At 49.7% G+C, this 21,470-nt stretch overlaps 1 protein-coding gene across 6 annotated transcripts; it reads right to left on the bottom strand.

Annotated features, from left to right (window-relative positions):
* Positions 1 to 776: 776 nt before the first annotated feature.
* Positions 777 to 21,452, bottom strand: PITX2 (paired like homeodomain 2). Of its 6 annotated transcripts, none has more exons than XM_019417662.2 (5): positions 20,399 to 21,452; positions 16,556 to 16,611; positions 15,937 to 16,074; positions 4,546 to 4,751; positions 777 to 2,035 (listed from the first exon to the last, which is right to left on the bottom strand). In XM_019417662.2, the coding sequence occupies exons 2-5, from the start codon at positions 16,599 to 16,601 to the stop codon at positions 1,472 to 1,474; spliced, it is 954 nt and encodes a 317-aa protein (XP_019273207.1). In that variant the 5' UTR covers positions 16,602 to 16,611; positions 20,399 to 21,452; the 3' UTR covers positions 777 to 1,471. The 6 variants fall into 6 exon arrangements, with proteins under 6 accessions (XP_019273207.1, XP_019273200.1, XP_019273218.1 ...); XM_019417655.2 differs by lacking the exon at positions 20,399 to 21,452 and adding an exon at positions 17,257 to 17,879; XM_019417673.2 differs by lacking the exon at positions 20,399 to 21,452 and adding an exon at positions 16,803 to 16,819.
* Positions 21,453 to 21,470: the final 18 nt, after the last annotated feature.

Genomic DNA, 21,470 nt, shown 5'->3' with positions numbered 1-21,470 from the left:
GTATAATTTCAGGAACAAGCAGGTTTAGAATTAATGGGTCAATATTATTTAAAACAAAACACGGGGAGCATGACCTTTGCCTCAACTACATATTGCTCGACAAGATTCAGGAAACTCCACTCTCACCTCTCACCCCCTGGGCTCTTCGGGAAACTAAGGGGCTGTAGTTATTAGAAATGGTCTTTGTTTCTTTTAATGTCTCCTAAGGATTTGGAAATAGAATGCAATATAACATGAAGAATCTCTCTACTTAAGCCTGAAAGATAAACGTGGAGGCCTAAATATTTTGAACTGGAGGTGTTTCCTTGTAAACTTATTATAGATGTATTCCTCTTGAGAGGAATGTATATAAACTGTACATGTATACATACACACATGCTTCTCCAGAACAATTTACCGGATGTGTAGAACCGCCCTCCCACCCCCACCAAATTTGAGAGTCATTGAAAGCTGGCATACTTTCTAAATTTCTTTCTCCTTTCTTCTTTCTCTCTTATATTATTTCCTAGCAATAATGGAATCCTCTGGGTTTAAGCCAAAGAAAAATCTGGGAGACAAGACCAGACTTTACAGGCTTTTTTTTTTCCCCCCTGGGAGTGGCTTTTCTTTTTTCTTTTTCATTTTTGATGAATGACTATAATTTATTTCTACCAAATTTAAATAAGGCCTGCTGCCTTGTGTGTTTAACTAGGCGGGCAGAGGAAAACTGGTTTGTTTAGGAAGCAACGACTGAGAGACCCTGGCCAGGTGACAGAGGAGGGCAGAAAGAATCCAGACCAATTTGTACGTAGTATATTTTACTCCCATGAAATAAAACACATTTTTTTCATATTTGCTGAAAAGTAAAACAATAATATTGTACGAAATGTTATACACAGGGTAGGTTGTACATAGCAGTTTCAGAAACATCATTGCATCCACCAGAGAAACTATTCTAAAACTGATATTCACACATTTTTATAATAATAATATGTTAGAAACATACAGTGTGGCATTTAGTATATACATTCCTTTGCTCACAAGCGAAAAATCCTAATCGCTTCTGTATAACATGCTTTATTTTAAAGCCTAACCTTTAAAAACACTGTTGTGAGAGTACTAACAACTGCTTTTTATAAAATTAATTTGACATTTCGATATATATACATCCTTTCAGTCATTTTAATGTTAACAATGCTAAACTTAAAAAATAACAAGCTTATAGTAATGTTAAAATGTCATATCCAGTCAAACATTTGTGTATGTCCTTGCAACTGTTGGAAATACTTTTAGTGAAAGATGTCAGACACTGAGGAAATTCCTTTGAAATCAAAGGAGCTCTCTTTAATTCAGTGGTTTCCTTTTCTCTTTATATCTTCTCTTTCTCTCCTTTTCTTTAGTGCCCACGACCTTCTAGCGTAATTCCCAGTCTTTCAAGGGCAGCATTGCCCCATCCGGCACGGTCCTAGGATCCCGGTGCTGTGGTTGGGGCTCACACTGGCCTGTCCACGGCGTACTGGCAAGCACTCAGGTTGGACGCCGGGTTCTGCACGCTGGCGTAGCCGAAGCTGGAGTGCTGCTTCGCTTTCAGTCTCAGGCTGGCCAGGCTCGAGTTACACGTGTCCCTGTAAACGTACGGAGGAGTCGGCGGCGCGTAAGGACAGGCGGGCGTCGGCACCGCGGAATTCAGCGACGGGCTGCTCAGGTTGTTCAAGTTATTCAGGCTGTTGAGGCTGGAGCCCGGAACGCCGGTCACGGCTGAGGGCACCATGCTGGACGACATGCTCATGGAGGAGATGGAATTGGGCGGGGAGAACATGCTCTGCGACGACAGAGGGTTGACGTTCATAGAGTTGAAGAAAGGGAAGCTCTTGGTGGACAGGGAGGCTGACGTGAGACCCTTGGCGGCCCAGTTGTTGTAGGAATAGCCCGGGTACATGTCGTCATAGGGCTGCATAAGCCCGTTGAATTGCGGCCCAAAGCCATTCTTGCACAGCTCAGCCTGCTGGTTGCGCTCCCGCTTTCTCCATTTGGCCCGGCGATTCTTGAACCAAACCTGGGGGTGGACGGCAAAGGAGCAAACAGATGCCACAGATCGGATTAGTAAAACCTTGATCACAGAAAGCACCACAGGCCACCCATGTCCAGCGCGCGCGTGCGCGCGTGCGCGCGCGCGCACGCACACACACACACACACACACACACACACACACACACACACACACCATAATTTCCCCCAACCCCCACCGTCCCGCGGGCGGGAGCTGCCTGAACCGCGTCTAAAGCGAGGGGGGCCTGGCTGGCTGAGGCCCAGGCTCTGAACTGCGCCACAAACCCCAGTCCAACGCCTGGCAGCCTGTGGACGGCTTGTTCACTAACCCAGGCCCTCCTCAGGATCCAAACTCACTTACTGTAAAATAAACGCGGGGCAGCAGGTTTTCTGCCCAACTCTTACCCTGCCACCTTGCAAACTTGCTTCCATTCCAAAGCCACAGACACAGTGGCTATGCCACAGACACAGGCACAGGACTAGTGGCTAAGAGGGCACCAGAGGCCCGCACTCTCTTGCACAGCTCCTCCCTCCAGTCTCAGACCTTCCCTGCAGCCCCCACACCACAGAACTCGTTCTCACAACTGGCGCCAGGCCGCGACCCCTATCCTCGCCTAGCAAAATAGCGAATTAAAAAGCAAAAGGCCTTCAGTCTCCTAAACTCCAAAAGCTTGGCTTGTAAATCTCTGGGAACCCAGAATGGGTCACTCTGCAACCTCCCCCTCCCTTCCTCCGCTCCTACTCATCCTCCACCCTCTCCAGTATAGGCCCCGGCTGCCAGCACTGCTCCCGCCGGGCCCAGCGGGTTTGCTTGGCTTTGCAAGCCGTCGCCTGGCCCGTCAGCCCCCACCCGGCGTCCGGTGGCCCCTACGCAACCCTTCTCTCAATCCACATCGGACCCGCCCGTCGCCGCAGACTGCGGCTTTTGTGTATTGGAGCGAGGCCTGGCCCCAGATTTCAGAGCTGACATCGGTGATGTTTCACATTACACATCTCAGCCGGGCCCAGACGCCTAATCCGCTCTTTTCCCCCCCTTTTCCCTTTCATTCTCGATTTCCTTTTTATCCTCCTTCCTCTTTGCACCCGACTGCTATAAAAAAGCACGCTTCACTCCCACTTGGCTGGACACACAGCGGGCCTGGAAGGAGGCAGCCAGAAGGAGCGACAGCCCAGCGTGGTAGAGGTGGGGGACTTGGGAGAGACTCCTGGAAAGCTGGAGGGGTGGGAGAGGTCTTTTCAGAAGGATTCCAGAGAACCCACTGATTGTGTTTTTATTTTAATTAGTTTTAATTTCTACCCTAGGCCGTGTAAACTTTGCTCAGGCAAGAAGAGTACGTGCAAGGCCCGTTCCCCTGATGCACGGGAGGGCTAATCAAAGCCTGACCTTGCTCAAAACCACGCGGCCAGAGTCAGAGCTCTAGCTCTGTGCAGTTAAACTAAAACCATCTCCAACTTCATCCCGGCTCTTATCCACCAGCAAAGCCTCATACCCTACACAAATGCAACCCAGAGAGTACCTTCCTTCCCTCTGCTTTGGGAATGCATTTTGGTCTTTATTCTTTTCATCATTATTGCCATCTTATTGTTCTTTCATCTCTGCTTTAACTGGAGGCTCTATTTTTCTATCCAGAATTGTTTTGTTTTTGTTTTTAACAGCAAAGCCTCTGGATCTTGCTATGGGTGTTTCTGCTTCCAGAATCCTAACACATTTGGAGTTTTCCACTGACCAGCATAAACCAGGATGTTGCTACCGGGTAATTTATTTAACTTCACTTTTGCCAATCCATAAAGTACAGATTTGCTACAAAGGTAAGCCCCCCCCACCTTTAAAAAATAAAACTATTATCATTGGGAAGAAGGGTGTGAATAACAATCTCCTGAGAAAGATAAATAAACCAAACCAAAAAGTCTTTCTTCTTTTTTCTTTCTAAGAGGACTAGCAGGATAGTAGTTGTGTGTCAAAATGCTTCCGTGTATCACAAAACTAAGGGATAGGGTGTGGGAGAAACCTGAATGGCCGAAAACCGAAAAGACTGTGTAAGGAGGATGAGCCGAGTAGAGAGAAAGGGCCGGGCGAGCCTGGGGGGAGAAAGTTTCCCTAGGAGGGCCAAGCCTTGCTTGTCTCCGGTGGGTTTTCCTTGTAAAAGGCGCACAGGTTGGAGCCTGTTCTCGGCTCCTGGCCTGGGAGGGATTTTATTAGCACTCTTCCGGCGACCGCAAGCCGGGAACACAATGCCCTATGCAGGGGAATGCCACGCGGCCCAGTTCCGAAAGGACTCAGGGTAGCGGGGCAGTGAGCGGGTGCCGCTCGCGGAGCCTGCGCCGGGCCTGCAACCGCTGGTCTGTAAGGGGGAGCTGTAACCTCGCGACTGGGGCTGCGGAGAGGCCTTCTGCCTGTGCGAAGGCACACCGTGCCTTTCGGGAGACTGCCTTCCACACTCCCTCCGGTTCTAAGTGGCCCGCATTTCTACAATGCCTTCCTCCCTAGCCTTCCCAGGCTCCGTGAGGGGTCCTACCCGGACTCGGGCTTCCGTAAGGTTGGTCCACACGGCGATCTCTTCGCGCGTGGACATGTCCGGGTAGCGGTTCCTCTGGAAAGTGGCCTCCAGTTCCTGCAGCTGCTGGCTGGTGAAGTGAGTGCGCTGGCGCCGTTGCCGCTTCTTCTTGGACGGGTCTTCGGGGCCCACGTCCTCATTCTTTCCCTGCTGGCTCTTATCTTTTTCTGAAAACGAAACACAGAGAGGTTCCCGTCAGCAAGTCCCACCTGCTACCCGTGAACTCCAAATGGACCGGGCTGCAGAGGCCGCGGAAGCGATGGGCTGCCAGGCAGGGGAGGAGTGTGCGAGCGGCCTCTCCGGGCCGCGGCGAGCGCTGCGACTGTGGGGCGTGCAGACGTGAGTGTGGGTGTGAGCGCCCCATCTCCTCCCCTCCCCCAGCGCCGCACGTTTTATTTACATGTTTATCTCACTGTGAAGGCACATTCATTTTTACAGCCTCTTTCAAGTATATTTATACTCTTCTGCGCAGACACACCAAATTTTTTCCGGACACCTACACGCGCGCATTTTTCAGACCCCCACAGATCTCCATGCGGTTTCAGGAGACTAGTAAAGGTAGACTTTGGGATTCGGTGACCCACCCAAGTTCCTCTACCCTTTAGAAATACCGCCTCTTCTGCGGCATCGTTTCAGAAATACTTTTCTAACAAGCGGAGCTTTTCGGGAGCGGAAAGCGGAGAGAACAGACTCTGGGTTGGGGAGTCAGGGGTGGTGGCTTCTGAACGTCTTCGAATGGAGATGCTGGGATTTTTGTGACCCAGAAAACAAACATAGGGAGGCCAGGATAGGAATAGGGCAGGGAATGGCTCGCGCAGTTCGCCCCACCCCGGCGGGGCGGTCGAGGTAGGGCGAAAGAAACTCGGGGCCAAAAGAATCCCGGCTCCGGAAGTTCTGCGGGAGGCAAACTAAACGACCACTCCCACTACGCCTCCCCCTGGAGGGGTCGACTTCCTTGCGGGCGGGAAGAGCCCAGCGGCGAGGGGCGGCTGGACCCCGGTGTCCGCGGGGCCGCGCGGCGCCTTACCTGCGGCCTCGGGGCTGGAGGTGTCAGAGATGGTGTGCACCTCCAGCCTGTGCTTGGAAGAGTCCAGGGAGCGGGTCTGACCGGGAGCCAGTACCGAAGCCATGGCCAGCGGCTGGGGATGGTGACAGGAGGAAGACGAGGAGGCGGCCAACAGCTTGGTCCCTACTGCTCTGTGCTCCAAGTGCAGCGGGCCTTTCATGCAGTTCATGGACGAAGGAGCGCGCCGCCCTACAAGTCCTGGGCTGCCGCCCGGCCGTAGCCCCGTGGCCGCCGCCGCCTGCTCCGCTTGGCACTACACGCGCAGAGTTTCCGCGCTGTGGCCGCCGCGGGCAAAGCCAGGGAGCACAATCCCTGCTGAGTCTTTTTGAACCGAGCGGCCCCCGTCTCCTTCGGAAGGCTCAAGCCTTAGGGTCCGGCGGCGGAAAGTCAGCGGGCAAACGGAGACATGGGGATGTAAGTAGGCGGGCGCAGCTCGGAGCGTCTTTGGATAGCAGGCTTCCAAGCTCCAAAGCGAAACAAGAGTGGGCAAAGACCCCTTTCTTCCCTCCCTCCCTCCCCCACGTACCCCTCCAATAAGGAAAGCTAACGGCGATCGCGCTCTGCCCGCCCCCCGCGCGGCAGCCCTGACAGCAAAGTGTCAAGAGTGACAGGGACAGGTAGCTGATATTAGATCCCCCGCAGCGGCGACAGCGGCTGCGGCAGCGACGCGGGCCTCTGGGCGCACCCTCCGTGGCACGCACACGCACACCCCCCTCGGGCCGTCGAGCTCGAGCGCGGCCTCGCAGCAGCTCAGCTCCCGGCACCCAGGCGAGCGACGGACCAGCTCTGCGGCTCCGAGCTTCCCTGTTGGCCTAACATCTTAAAACCAGAGGCGGGCTTCCTGGTGCCCAGACGTCACTTTGCCGCGGCCCTCCCAACGCTCCCCGCCTCCGCCTCCTCCCAGACCCTTCGCCCAGCGGGAGTGACGTGGCTCCGCACCAATCAGAAGGCCCCGAGCCCCGGCGGAGGGACAGCCCTGTCTGCACCTATCAGCTGTGCGGGGCTGGGCTAATACCTCACTGTGCCCACCAAGTCTACACCGGCCGGCTCCCGGGAATTCTGCTCCGGCCCAGCCGAAGAAGATCTTGCTTTTAGTTCAGGCGGGGAGGCGGAGAGATGAGGCTGGGAGTAAGAGGCTCGGGAGAAAGGAGCGGAAAGGTCCAGAGCTGAAAGGTACAAGGATCAACATGGCTCGCACCCCTTCCTTTTTGTATCTCACTACATCCATTTCCAATCGAGAGATGCCTTTTTATCCCCCTTGTGTGGAAAGGGGGTATGCTACTTAAAACCAGAAAAAATTGAAAAACAGCAACACATCACCTCTCCGATCTTAAATTTTCCAAACAGCCTGTCAAGTGAATGCTGCGCTAATCTGAAGAAGCTTTATTTTAATTGCAAAGAAGACAAAGCCCTGAGAAGGCCGGCTAATAAATTAGAAATCGAGAAGCAAATGGACCCGTCAAAAGAAAATTACCTTGACTTTAAACGAACAACTGTTTGGCGGTTCACTCTGGATTTATACAAGAATAAAAAGTCGCCTCAGATCACGTTCTCTGTAATGCTTATTAGACCCCAGACAGAAAATACACAATAGAATAGAAACCCTAACCCAGCATTTTCAAAATGCTGAAAGCTTATCCATTCTACTTAGCGTTGATTAAGACACATATCCAAGATCTTTCAAATTCCTTGTACACTGTATTAAGCTTGTCCTAACCCTAGAGAGAGCCCGCTTTAAATTCGACTCTCTTGTTTACTTTATTATCAATCAGATTCAAATCCATAAAGCCTGCAGAATCAACAACCTTGAGCTAATTATATATAAAATGTGCTTTAATGAATTTCCATACAATTAAGAATGTTGCCAAATAACCACTTTCAAGGATATTTTTTTAAGTCATTTTCTTTTCCTAGAGAACTCAAGGCTGCTGAATCTTTAAAGTCCAAGCAGGCAGAGGCAGTAGAATGGGGGCGAAGGGCAAAAGCTAGGAGAACACTCAGCTCAGAAAAACCAAAGCTTTATTTATTTATTTTTTAAAAAAGAAAAAAGAAACACCTTGGGGACATACAACTCTTTACAACACTATTTCCAAAAAAAAAAAAAAAATTAATTTCCAAAGGAATTAAAGAAATACAAACGTATCATTCAAAATAACTTTTGAAAGTCCTTTTGTCCTTTGCTTACTTAGGTCATGGGGAGAGCAGAAACTAATCTCTTCTGGGTTTCTGCATTGGTGATTGCTTTATTGTGGAGTTAGTGTTATCATCCCTGAATGTGTATTTGTTTGACATTACAGTCAATGATTTGTAACATCAGTATGAGGTATCTTCAGAAAACTCCCTCCTTGTCCTTGTTCTCCTTGTTCACAAGATTGGGAAACTTACTCAGTCTGGGGCAGAGTGGATGAGGCAGACTGCAAATTATGTTTGTAACCTATGTGTCTCTACTTTGCCGGGCTCTCTCTGCCAAACCCTATCTGCAACTCCTCCCCCATTTTAAACATGCTTGAGAGCTATCCAAAGAAGCAAATGACATTTGTTCTTCAGTTTCTACCCAGAAGTATCATCCCACTTTAAGAAAAATTTAGCTGAAAGGAGAAATTTTCTTTATAGTAAGCTTTAAAGCAGCATTTCTAGTTTTAACCTTTTATTCCAGTTCACCGCATTCCAAGCATACATACACCTGCTCAGAGCAGAACACATCCTCATGTGACAAGTCTGCATTAGCTGAGGCTCATACATCCAGCTATATTAGGTCCTGCAATCTTATCACTAAATTATACATATTACACCAGCAGCCTGTTGGTAAAGAAGGTTAAATTAATTTACATTCTGCTCATTATCTGGTGCTTAAATGACGCATTTTATCCCTGAGATTTGGCGGAGAATCTCCTCAGACCCCACAGCGTTTCACCGAAGACAATGCTCTTACATTTGTAGTGGTTTTTAATCTGATAAGACTCTAATTTGCTTAAGTCTTTTAAATAAGGGTTTTAAATGTTTCTAGCCGTTTTCTTATTGAATTTCCTCTAATTCCCCCAAGATCATAAAGTGTATGTGTAAAGTAAATATTTCCTCCCATTGCACTGCCAGCCGATGACCTATAACTAAGTCAATATGAATTCAGCTCTTTTCTGCCCAATGTGTTTACTAATCATATTCCAGTTTCTTTTTTTAAACCTCAGTATAGCTCCAGTCCCCAAAATAACACCCCCATAAAGCTTAATTTCATGAAGAGATTCCATCATATGAACAAATGATAAACTATAGTGAGTATACTTTCTTTCTTGGTATTAGTTTCTTTGAGATTCAAACCCCGGAGAGGCAATTTTTGGTGGAGGCTTTGGGTGTTTCTCACAACTCCTTACTCAGGAGAGCTGAGGAGCTCCACAGAAACATATAGATTTCTAAGCTCATCTCTCATTAAACCCACAGAATTTTGATTTAAACTCGGTGGCTCTGTTGACTAACAACTCTCATCAGGGCAGGTACACAAACGGGAAGACGTAGTCTCTAAACCAGCTTCCAAAGCGGCTGAAAAACCCCAGGGCGAGTGACAGCTCAACATAGTGCTAAAGGGTAGTAGAGGTTGGAAATGCTGGTGATCTTCAGGCAGCCTAAAAGCCTAAAAAGATGAGGAATCTTAAACTGTACCTATCCACTGCAAAGTCAAGTGGAGAATAAAGACAATTATCTGGAGATATCTGGTTAAAGTAAATAAAAAAAAAAAACATAACATAACCATGTCTATGTATCTATCTACCATCTATCTAGATAATGCACATATGAAATATATACCCCCCCCCCAACTCAGCTGAGCCAGTAAGGCATTTCTTTGCATTTTTCCAACCAGAGTTTAACTCTCTCCTAATCTCCTAATCACTTCACACATGGTGAGATCGGCTGACCCCCTTCTCAGACCCAGTTCCATGGATGGTGGGAGCACACCAACATGAAAAGTCTAGATGGAGAAAAGCAAGTGAGTAATAGGACCCCCCCCCAAAAAAAACCAAACAAAAAACAAACCCAAAAACAAAAGAAACAAACAAACAAAAAAAACCCCAAACAAACAAACAAACACTTTTCAATGAAAACAGTGGTGATGATGGTCAGCAATTTAGGAGACTTAGTCTACAAAAACTTAATCCACTTAATATTGTGGGTGCACAGATATTGGTAGTATAGATAAGGAAGGGGTTGAAAGCAATCCTATGTATTTTGCAGGTTGAGCACTACCTCTGCACCCCCCACCTCTGCACAGTCTTCTTTAACTGGTTCTAGAAATCACTATGACTTCAGCCTCCATCACAGAAATTTCCAATCCAGAGAAATATCAGGATGGTCAGTTCAGGGAAGCTGGAGGTGCTGCAAGGCCCCAATGGAGGGCAGGGGTGGGGGGAAGGGAAGCCCAGTGCGGGTTTAGGTTTTCAAGTCCGAAGACATTCAAGAATTGTCTCAGTTGGGTTTTCTTTGCTTATTCTTGCAAAGCCAGACCCTTGAGGAGGGAAATGTGTGACACGGGGTCAGGCGTGTTTTGAGCTGCTGGTATTTGCCACCGATTACCAGTCTTAAGGTCTTATTTAATTTCACACTCTTTAGTGTTAGTTGCGCAAAGCCCCTCTGGCCTTCGCGAGGAGATTGGTTGGGTTATGCTTCCAAAGTCTGGGATGCGGGGTCCAAGTATGGACTTCAATCCAACCAAGCAATCCACAACTTTTTTTGGGGGGTGGGGTGGAATCTGTCTTCAAAGCTCACCTGTAAGATCGCTCATTAGATGTCTCCCTGCGCTGGCTGTCAGGCCTTAGAGGGGTGGGAGTCTTGCTCTGGCCCAGGCCAGTTCAAGGCCGAGGCGGCCCAGACTCAGCTCAGAGCCACGTGACAGGCGTGAGTGTGTGTGCGTGCGCGTGTGGTATAAGGCGCAGAGGTCAGATGGAGACCTTGCACCCCGCTCAAGAAGTGGCCCTTCCTCCCCTCCTTCTTCTTCTGCCTGCCTTTTCTCCGCACACAAACCAATCTGGAGAGGCCCCCTTCTCTGTACCCCGTGCTCCAGGCACGTAGCGGAAGCACCCAGACATTTAAACGTTACTGTGGTTGATCCCCTCCTACCCCATTCTCTAAATGGATTTAAAAAGTGCTGGTTTGTAAAAAGGGGCAGATTGTTTTCTGAATCAAAGTCTGTGCACGTACTGAGCAGCACCTACATTCTCTGGGTGTCTGCCAACGGCACCCATATTTTAGTCTCACACTTGAGCTTCGGAGTAACTAGCTGGGGGTGCTCAGTGTCGGGGTGGGAGAGGCACCCCCACACTAGCAGGTGAAGAGAAAATCGGGGATTAGCAGAGTCAGGACTGGTGGGGGATGCTGCTGAAATCATTAAACTCACGTGCTACAATGCCTTTTCACGTTAGTTTGTTAACACAACAGGTTTATTCCGAGAACGTTTAATCCCAGAAAACTAGTAAAAGTAGAGTGGTATAAATATGTCTTAGCAAAGGCGGGGGGGGGGGGGGGGGATGAAAATGAGATAGACACTAATATCCAGGTCCAGAGAGAACTGGAAAGGTACTAACTAAAGTCACTTTTAAAAATTGGATTAAAACTCGCCTTTTTCTCTTTTCTCCATTTCTCCTCTCTAGCTCATGTCTGTTTCCCTTTTCTATTTCTCTTGCTCTCCCTTCTTTCTGTCTTCCCTCTCCCAGACATGCTGGTAGCTAACATTCAGCATTAGTTGTCATGGTGACCATAAATCACATAAATCCAAAAATACCCACCTATAATCTGAGATGAAGCTTTTATTTCCCTAGCGAAATAATATTTTAAAAGCTGTCAGCTGACAAAAAAAAAAAAAAAAAAAGGAACCCACCTCATCGTAGTAACCCAAGTAATATATTACTTCTAAAGGTTTAAATTAAAATGCCATCCTGTTAAAAACATGGTGGAAAAATTTTGGGTACTCTTCATGTCAGATCCTCACAAGGAAGTCGACTCCACTGCTCCTGATCACTATTTAACACATATACCCAATTCTGCTGCTCATTCTCCTTCCATTAATTTCTTCCCACCCCTCTCAACTATCTAAGTCTGCACAGACTCTGCCTTAGGTTGTAAAAGAAAGGAGTCTCCACCTGGATCAGAAGGAGCTCAATCCTCTGCCTGAGCCTTTTGAGGACCTTGTGTATTGGTCCTCTGTTATCAATCACTTCCCCAAATGAAAGATGGGGGCTTTGGGGAAGAAAAGGTTCTGGTCAGGATCCAAACGAGGGTGACTTCCTAGAGGAACTGAGAAGAAATGCAGAGAGGACTGGTGGGGGCAAATGGAGTAGTGGAGAACTGAGCTGGGTGACCAGATTCAGTGGTTAAGCCCAGCCTAGGAAAGGTACCTGTATTCTCCCACTTCTGCCCTTTTCTCCAGAAAAGAAACTTTGCTATTTGGAGTCCCTGGTGGGGGAGGGGGGTGGCGGCCACAGTTGGGCCTTTTGTCTTCTACCTTGGGCTTGTTGTCTTTTGCCTATCTTTGGATTACAGGGTATTCGCCTAGATGAAGAGCCATTAATTACCCATTCAGTCAATATTAGGAAGACGACAAAGCTTTTTACATAGGATTAAGAAGACATCAGATTGTTCCATTAGTATATTCCTGCTCACGAATAAGCTTTCGTTATACATTTCCTTTTCCCTCCGAGTCGCTCTAACAACTGCTGCATATATTAACAGCAGGCGGTTTGGAATAACAACCCAACCAGGCTTATGAAACTTTGAGCGCACTTGGTGTCAGTAGCAAGGAACACGACCTGTAAAAAGACTACCTCTGCGGGCGGGGATCCACAGGGAGTGACTACCTATTGCACAACTGGTACAATTTCCCCTGACGGGGAAAAAAACCCACAAAAGGCAGAGGCAGCTGCTGACAATAAGCTAGACTCGGTGGCGGGTGGAGTAGGATGGGGTGGGGAGGCAGGGGTGGTAGAAAAGAAAATGGAAATCCCTCTCCTTAACCCTGTTCCCCTCTCTCCTGGCTTCTTCCTCGGACCTCCTGCCCGTTCTGCAAGCCCCTGTCCCTTACCCCGGGCCTCACCAATGGCCCTCTACCCTTCTAAGCATCCCCTTTCTTTCTAACAACGCTCAGGCCCCAAGCACAGACGCAGGTACCACCACATCGCGTTTTGCAAGAGATGGTCTGAACCTGCTCTAGCTAGTTCCTTGTTAACATTAAAGCTGCTTCATAACGGTGAAGGGAAACCGGCTTATTTGCTTTCAGGGGGTACATTAGGAATCCACGTAGTATGTGCTCGGCAAACATTTGCTGATTGAATGAATGAAGGGTTTGCTGCCGCCAAGGCGGCGGGGGGTTACCCCGGGTTCTCTGAAGAAGACTGGGGCCAAGCTGCCACTGAGAGAGTGTGTCTCGGCTGGGGGCGCCCCAAGGGGCCTTGGGGTCCCCCTCCCAAGGGAAGGACGTCGGCACACGCCAGAGACCTTGGTGAGACTCTTTCAGCTCACCCATTTAGCCAAGGCTACTTAAAAATTAATGGCGTCTCTGGAGAAGGTACCCGCCCAAGTCTGGTCACCGAAGCTAGGCACCCCGACCGCGGGGCGGCAGCTCTGTCCGATTTCAGCCCGGAATCCAGAGCCACCGCCCCGAAACTTTAAGGGTTACAGACAAGGGAGGATCGTTCCCCCCACCCGCCTTCCTGAAGGTCAAGAGCGCTTTCTGAATTCAGCAAGCAGGCTTTTTTGGGGGGACACTCAAAGCAAGGAAGTCAAGGATCTCTGTTCTAGGGGGACGTTCTCAGCAGACCTCTGAGCCTTCTTTCTGGGTTACAGCTAAACTTGCCAACTCTTCCCGCCTCCACTTGGATGCCTAGCCAGTCCTTTTTCTACACTCTCTCAAACCCCTGGATTTAGGGGTCTCCAGCCGACCTCCTACTCCACCTGCTTCAGGGTTTGAGCCAGGCCGTGGGCCAGCCCAATGGGTATCAAGGGGACAAAGATTCGCTTGGAAAGGAACGCAAGAGTCCCAGCCTTCCAGAGGTTAACCTTGTCTACTTGGGGACTGTTTTCAGTCTTTAACGAAGACACGGTGTTTTGGAGGGGTTGAGGAGAGGGTAGTGCCAATAATAAAGTACCATGGCCCCTTTTGAAAAAAGACATGCCATTGTAAACATTTTTTTTTCTTTCTGAAAGAAAAAAAAAGCTATCAAAAAAGGGAGAAAAATCTTTCTTTTCAAAGCAGGCTGTGGCCAGGGGTTTGCATATGACATAAATTAAATTTACTTATATTTAGTAAAGGGGACTCTGGCAACCTTCCTTGGAGGCACTGTAGTTTTGCTTACTCATGTGTGACATTTTTTTTTTGTCTATTACATCCCTAAAAGCCAATAAAATCAAGATTTTCAGCATTTCTCCCTATCGCATGCCTCTCCTTAATTAATGGTATTAAACGTGTTTAGGCAGCAATTTTCCTCTTCTGTCCAAAAGGTAGAAAACAGATTGTTGCCAATGTGGAGGATCAGTGCACTAGAATAATCCGGACCTGAAAGTTAATGGGTAAGGAAACAGTCCTTCATTATTTCTAGTTCTTTATTTATCTACTAATTATCAAAAGTGGATGCCCAGTGGCAACTGTGACAGGAACAGAAAGGACTCCCCGGCTGACCACGGCTTCTTGCCCACGTTAAGAGGCTCCCATCCCATCTCTAGCTTCCCCTCGGACGGGCTCCCATGGAGACCACCTGTCCTCAGAAACCATTCCTGAGGTCTAGGAGCCCTGGGTTGGGGTGGGGATAAGAGACGTTAGGCAGCTCTCCGGCTCCCAACGCATCGGGAAACGTCAGCTTCCGCTGGGCGATTGTCAGCCCGCCCCGCGCGAAGCGAGATTGGGGAGCTCCCCTAGTCTGGCCAGACGGGAACCCGCACGAAACATTTCTCCAGGAGTCATCGCTGTTCTTGATTTTTAACCATACCCCAAACATACTCCGGTCTAATAATTTATTTTTTACGACCGATTATCAAACAGAGGAAGAATTTAACACAATCTTAATGACAGAAATCACCCGACGTTATCTCTGCACGGCCCCATTTAACCCCATGGGGTTAATCCCGGACAAGTGAGCGTTTAACTAGCCCAGCGGGAGGACACGCGATAGTGTGCAGTGCCAGGCTGCTTCGCTCCCGACCATTTTAGAAGTTTTACTTATGCAAATGATAATTTTCTCAGGTTTACCGGGAAGCACGAATGCAGGGCCTTTGTTTTCTTCTTAGCAACACGGTTTGTTTATTTGGCGGGGCGTCCCAATTCGCCCCCCTCCGGCACGCATTACATTTGTATCCTTACACTTTAATCCGGAAAGAGGGGGTTAGGGGCCGAGGGCTGTGGGGGGGCTTTATCTCCTCACACTATCAAAGGTCAACAACTTCCTAAGGCTAGGCACTTGTTATTACAGTAGCCTGGAAAACCCGGAGAATAGAACAGTTGTTAAATTTGAAATTTTCATGTATTCCAAGGGAAAGCTTGCACACGCGCGCGCGCACACACACACACACCTAAAGGGCAAGTTTCCGTTTAGCAAAGGCCTGTGCAGTGAGTTGGAGACATTCTGGCTTTTACACAAGCCTTTGAGCAGCAGGGCCCCTTGACTCGTCCACAGTGAAACCAGCTAATCAAGCAACGACACCACCAAAACCCGAGGCCTTGCAACCTGCACAACAGGTAGGTTCGCGTCGACAGGGGCGCACACTTCATTACACCCTTGGCTGCGGCGCACAGTCGCTGCCCTCAGGCTCTGCGGGGCTCTAGTCAGCTCCTCCAACTCCCGGCCAGGCGAATCTTCGCCCTACGCAAGCCTCTGGTGCATGCCCTCCGCGGCAAACCCCGCGCGCACAAGCCTGGGCGGGGCAAGGCTGAGAGAGGCCGGGGCGGAGAGCACCCTTGGTGGTGCTACACGCAGTGGGACATGGCGGGCGACAGAGGTCGCTGTTGGACTACTTTTCCACGCCAGCTAGCGGCGCAGAGGTAGGTTGGGGTGTGCGTAGGAGATGAGGCCACAGGGAGAGAGCGAAAAAGAGCAAGAGGGAGAGGTGTTGGGTCTCAGGAGTGCAGTATAATTTTGGGGAAAGGAATTAACGTCCCTGGGACGGCTGCTTCCCGTCCCACACAGGGGCCAAGTGTCTAAGTCAAGGGGCAGGCGCGCCTGTCTGGCGGCCTAGCCTCGGTGCGCTGTACCCGAAGCCCAGAGGCCCAGAGGCGGGTGACCTGCGCGCGGCCTGCGCTTCGCTCCCGGCCTTACCAGTGGCGCCGGGATGCTGCCGCGGGAAGAGCTTGCTGCTGGCCGCCTCTTTCCGGCTCTCGGGAGAGTCTGTGAACTCGACCTTTTTGATTTCGGAGTCTTTGGAGAAGAGGCATTCAACGGCCGCCGGCTGCACGCCTGGGCCGCGCGCGCCCGCCCCACAAGCGGGTAGAGAGACGCCCCGGACCGCGGTGGAAAGAAGCGAGGGTGTTGGGGGTGGGGGTAGGAGGCAGGACGAAGAAGAGAAAGAGGGACAAAGAGCAAAGACCCAGTTAGAGGAAAGGGCGGAGGTCACTCGCGTCTCCCGGACCCTCTGGCAACCCGGAGCAGGGCGGCACATTCTTTCCGCGCCTCCCAGGCTGCCAGCGGCTCCCTCAGAGGGAGGAGTAGGCCCCGGGCATCGGGACGCGGTGAGCGGCTCCCTCCCTATCCATACCCCCCAGTTCCTACCCCCGGGAGAGGCTGCCGGTGTCCCGGTTCTGATTCCCTTTCCGCCCCGGCTGGTCTCTCTGGGAAGAGCCCCTCGCCGCCGCCTCGCCAAGGGACCGGTGCCCTCCTGCCGCCCTCGCATGGTGCGGTGTCCCGTCGAGTGACCCCGGCAGAAGAAGCGCGTTCTTACCTAATTGCACACACGCCGACACTAGTTTGCGGCAGTTGGTCTCCATTCCCCGTTGTCTGCAAAATAAAAGAGAAGGAGGGTCGTGAGAAGCAGCGGGGTCTCCGAGCGTGCAGGGTTCAGTGGACGCTACCTGTAGGGCGGACAACTGCAAACTCGCTCTTAAGTGCCTACTCTGGGTTGGGTTTCGGGCGTGCTTCTCAGCCTCATCCCCACCCTAGCCCCTGGTCCAGAACAACTGAATGTTTACCAAGAGGGTGATCTCCCTCCAGAGTTGCGGTGAATGGGCGCAGGGGCTCTCGACGGATAAATCCATCATGTCCTGGGGGACTTAGGCTGTGGAACTACTCTCAAGGTGTTTATGTCAGGAGTTAAGAGCCCGTCTGAACACGGGGGCAACCTTAGCAGCTACAGAATTTGGGGGTGAGTGGAGAGGACTTTTCTGTGTAAGAGGTTGTGTGGAAGACCACCATTCAGCACAGGACTTTCGGTCAGTAGACGCTAAGTAAACATTTGTAGACTATCAGACTCAACTTGTACCTGCCCTAGACAGCGGTTTTCCTCGATTTTCTGTAATTCTGAAATGAACGGGACTCTCAAAGCTCTTGGCCTAGGGTACTCCAGGAGCGAGCTGGCTTCGGGCCTCTCATCCATCAGGAGCCACTTTTCCATATTTAGCCACACTTTTCCCTGGAGATACTCACCCGGCCATTTATTTACCCTAAACTAAGATTTAAGATCGCAGAGGAGGGAAACGAAGTGGACTGAGTGAGACAGAAGAGAACGGGGCAAAAGTCCGGAGGGTTTTCTACCCAGCGAGAACGTAGAAATAACTCTCAGAGAACGGCTGCCCCGATTCAACCCCGGCAAACCAAATCTTTTTCAAAATTCCAACCACAACGCAGCGAGCCAAGCGTTTAACGCGCGCCCCCTTTTTCCGCCACAGGCAAACCGGGAGAGGTGGGTGGCGAGAGGCTCTGTCCGGGTGGGTAGAAGAGCCGCGGCAGCTTTAAAGACAGAAGGAAAGAAAGAAGGTCTCGGGCTCCCCAGGCCCTTTGGATCTCGGTGCCTGCCTCTCTCCACGCTAACCAGGGTATGCCGGCGGCGGGAGGGCCCACTTCTCTGTGGTCCAGGGTAGAGGGGAGGAGCGGGCGTTGCCCCTTTGGCGCAAGAGCAGAGGCGGGGCAGGGAGCTGCGGGTCTGGCTCTAGTCTGGGTAGTGTTTCCCCGATCCTTGGCCTCTGCTGGAACAAGCCGAGCCCCGGGAGCCTCTGGCCAAGGTCGCCGCTTAGAGGAGGGGCTGCCCGGCGCCGCGGCGTGGGTGTCCAGGGGTTCCCCCCCACCCGCTAGCTGGGACGTGGGCGGGGGCTCTGCCGATCCTTGCAGGCCCGGGGACCCAGAAGTAGCAGTTTGGCGGCTCCAGATTTAGTGATTCTGCAGTAAAATCACAGGATTAGTCCCTGATTGAGATGTCTGTTCGTGAGATATTACAAAATTCATTATCACAGCTTTCTACTAACTCGATATGAAGTAACACAGATGGGATTTTATTAGTCCAGACTTCAAATGTTTACTTATGATAATTTCGGGGGAAATTTGCATGTCACCATCAATTCGATAATCTTTTTTTTTTTTTTTTTTTTTTTTTTTAAACATCTGAACTGGCTGCATTATTAGCGGGTAGGCGAAGCATTGCAGATGGTAACTGCAAATAGTTTTCATTTTTTTAAGAAATGAAATATACAAAAGAAAAAGATGGGGTCGCTCAATATTAAAGTCAGCCAATTATTACACATTCTCCCCCCCCCCCCCACTCCCAAGCTTCAGTGCTGAAGGCCAAACAAAGCAATACAAAACAAATCAAGAACTCTGCTCTAAGGATTGAAAAGAAGGTCAAGGCGTGTTCCTTAGCTCACTCCTAAGTGTCCTTGTGACTTGGGGATTTATTTTGCAGTCAAAATGAGCCGTGAGACCTGCATTTTTTTTTCTTCATATAATTACCAGGCCTACTGGACGAACTGAATCTAAATAACTGAGGGAGATAGTTTTTAAAAATAACCTCCAATTCCTGCCTGCTGATCCTTAAACTTGCCCTGTCAAGCAAGACAAGTCTTACTAGGCAAATTTGGCTGCAGGATTTAGGGGCCAGCCTCCACCACTAATCTCACAAATTAAGATGCGCAACTTTTCTTGATGGGAAGTTGTTCTCACCCCAAAAGTTCAAGTCCTGGTTTGAACGTATATGCCAGGCAATCTTGTTTTGCCTAATTTGACTTTTCTATTGTGAGTATGCTAAAAAGCACCACATAGTTAATGAAGCATACTGAACCACACTGGCCAAAGCAAGCAGTAAAAGCCTGAGAAATAAAACAATTTTCTTAAAAGTAATTTCTGATGATTGCCATAAGAGGAAATCGCAGGAAAAAAATACAGTTCTAATAATTCCAAATTCTTTTACATTCCCCCCCTTTCCATTTTCTGTTACCCCGTAACAAAATCTTTAGTGGAAAGTTTAAAAATAAACAGCACAAGAACATATGTTTTAAATGAACTAAATCAAGGAGATTAGCCACTAAATTAATTTGCAGTGGGTAATCGTTTAAGGAAATTAAAATACTGCTTAACACAATTCTGTATTTTACCAGTTTAAGCCTTCTTTTAAACCAATTAATATTGATGCTTTAGGAACACTTGAAGACAATATGCTCAACTTGAGGAACAAAGCACCTGAATAATTTAAGTGTAGTTTTGCTGAGGTAAAGTAAAACATTCCATAAATGAAGTAGCTATTCACATTTTAGGGACTGTTTGATTATTAAAACCTTGTACGCTTATTTTATGTTACAGTAGTAAAAATCCTCATCTATTCTGTGCTGGTGCTTTGTTTCCTTGACATAATTGGTATTTGAATTTTAGATAAATTTCTTCCAAACTTATATTAAAACCACCTTTAATTCTTACTAATGGCCTAAGAACTGCAAGGAAATCTCTGTAAGTCAGATTAGTTTTCATAAAAATATTTTAGAATATATGAATGCCTGTGTTATTTTAATTCAGAATAGTAAAAGTTTTTTTTTCCATTTAGTTTACTTTACTAAGACATAATACACACACAAAAAGGAGTAAAAATCACACTGCCCTATGGTGGCTTGATTTCTGAATTATTTAGGAAAGTAAAGTCATTGAATTGGAATGAAAAGAGAACCATATTTCTCAGATTTAGAATCATAATTTTTTTCTTACTCGACAGTTGGAAAATAGTCCTCTCCTCTCTACCCATTTAAAATGTATCTCCTGAAGTGCAAGATTGGAGTTGACTGGTGATCAATTTAAAGGATTTATAATCCGAAGTAATTGTGTAAGCTTGGCATCCAGGCCTGGTTCCCAGGTAATTCGCTTGGGCCTGAGAGGTCACTAACTGCCAGTTAAGATGGAATCTTTTTTCCAATTGGTAACAATGGGAAAGGGGCTAATCTTCCAGTAGCTGAAACTTTGTACGCTGCCCTTTATCTTGAGAATGCTAATCCTCAGCCTGAGGATTTGTCCCTGCAGTGTTGGCACCGAGATTTAAGGGAAGATACCTCGTTTTAAATGCCAGCCGTGGTCTCGCTTCCCACTCGACTTCAGCAACCCCATAGATTGTTAGTGTCTGCGACTGGGGACGAGAGGAACAGGGCTTTGCGAGGTCTGTTTGCCAACTGAGTTACTTCGGGGCGGGGGGGGGGGGGTGGGGGGAAGGCAGCCCCAAGAACCACAAATCACCTACGGTGAAGATTCTCCAAAGTGGAACAAATTTCCAAACTCGCATTATCTCACATCCCTGCGGAAAGAGACGGCCTCCACTTACCGGCTACCGGGAGAGAGCTGCTGTCTCCGCGTCCCACCGCTTCCCGGGGAGACTTCCAGCGATCCGAGGCGCAGGCTGCACCGCAAGCGCCGGAAAGCCAAGCCCGAGAGGACTGCGGGGCTCCCGAGGGTGCCAAGTTCCGAGGGAGTCCACGGGTGCGCGGCGGCCGCCGGAACCTAGCCGTCACTGGCAGTTTCTTTCTGCTCCTCTCCAGCTTTCTCTCTCGGTCTCGCACTCTCTCTCCCCTCCCTCGCTCTCATCCCTCTCTCTTCCCTCAGCTCGGTCTCCGTGTGGGGAGTGACGTGACGTCAGCAGAGATTCCACCAAACTCCACTGCACAGTGGCGGGCGGGCGGGCGGCCGAGCCCGGCTGCGCGGCGGGCGTTCAAGGAGCGAGCACAGCGTTCGGGCGAGCGCGGGGGGAGCGAGCAGGGGCGACGAGAAGCGAGGCAGGGCAGGGAGGTGAGGCCGGCAGGCCGGAGACTCGGGGGCCGGAGGAAGAGCCCGGAGAGCGAAAGAGGGTTTAGGGGACCGGGCAGGGCGCTGAGACTGGAGCAGAAGAGCAGCAGGCGCAAGCACTCCCACTGTGGATGGGAGGATAGGAGGGGAGGGTGGGATGGAGCAGAACTAGGAATCTGCGCCGAACCGGGAGCTCTAATAAATCAGAGGTGGGGTGGGGGTGGGGGTGGGGGTGGGGAGGAGACCGGAGCGTCCGGGAGACAGAAACGTACTCTTGGGGAGCAAACCAGGACGGAGAAAGAGGAAGGGCCAGGGAAAGTGGCCCAAGAAATGGAACAAAGGACTGTGTGCATGGGTTTTGTTTGGGGCGAGGCATGTAGGGTGTGAGTACGAGAGTGCCTGTATGTGACCTTCTTTCAGGCCTGCAGGGTTGAGAGACGAGTTCACAGAAACGAGAGATTGCGGAGTGGGGGTGGTGGTGATGTGAGGGACGCACTGGAGGCTGGAGAGAAAGTAGGCGGAGTGGGGGTGAGAGAGGATGACTGAGGAGTAATCTGGAAAAGTGGGGCCAGCGGGGAGGGGGGATGGTGGGGAAGAGGGCTGGGAAGGCGACA

The sequence above is a fragment of the Panthera pardus genome, unplaced genomic scaffold, assembly GCF_024362965.1.
Source record: "Panthera pardus isolate Hobbes unplaced genomic scaffold, ASM2436296v1 HiC_scaffold_13, whole genome shotgun sequence".
In the NCBI taxonomy this organism is placed as follows: domain Eukaryota; kingdom Metazoa; phylum Chordata; class Mammalia; order Carnivora; family Felidae; genus Panthera; species Panthera pardus.
The sequence above is the reverse complement of the archived record's forward strand: the minus strand, read 5'-3'. Positions and strand labels throughout refer to the sequence as shown.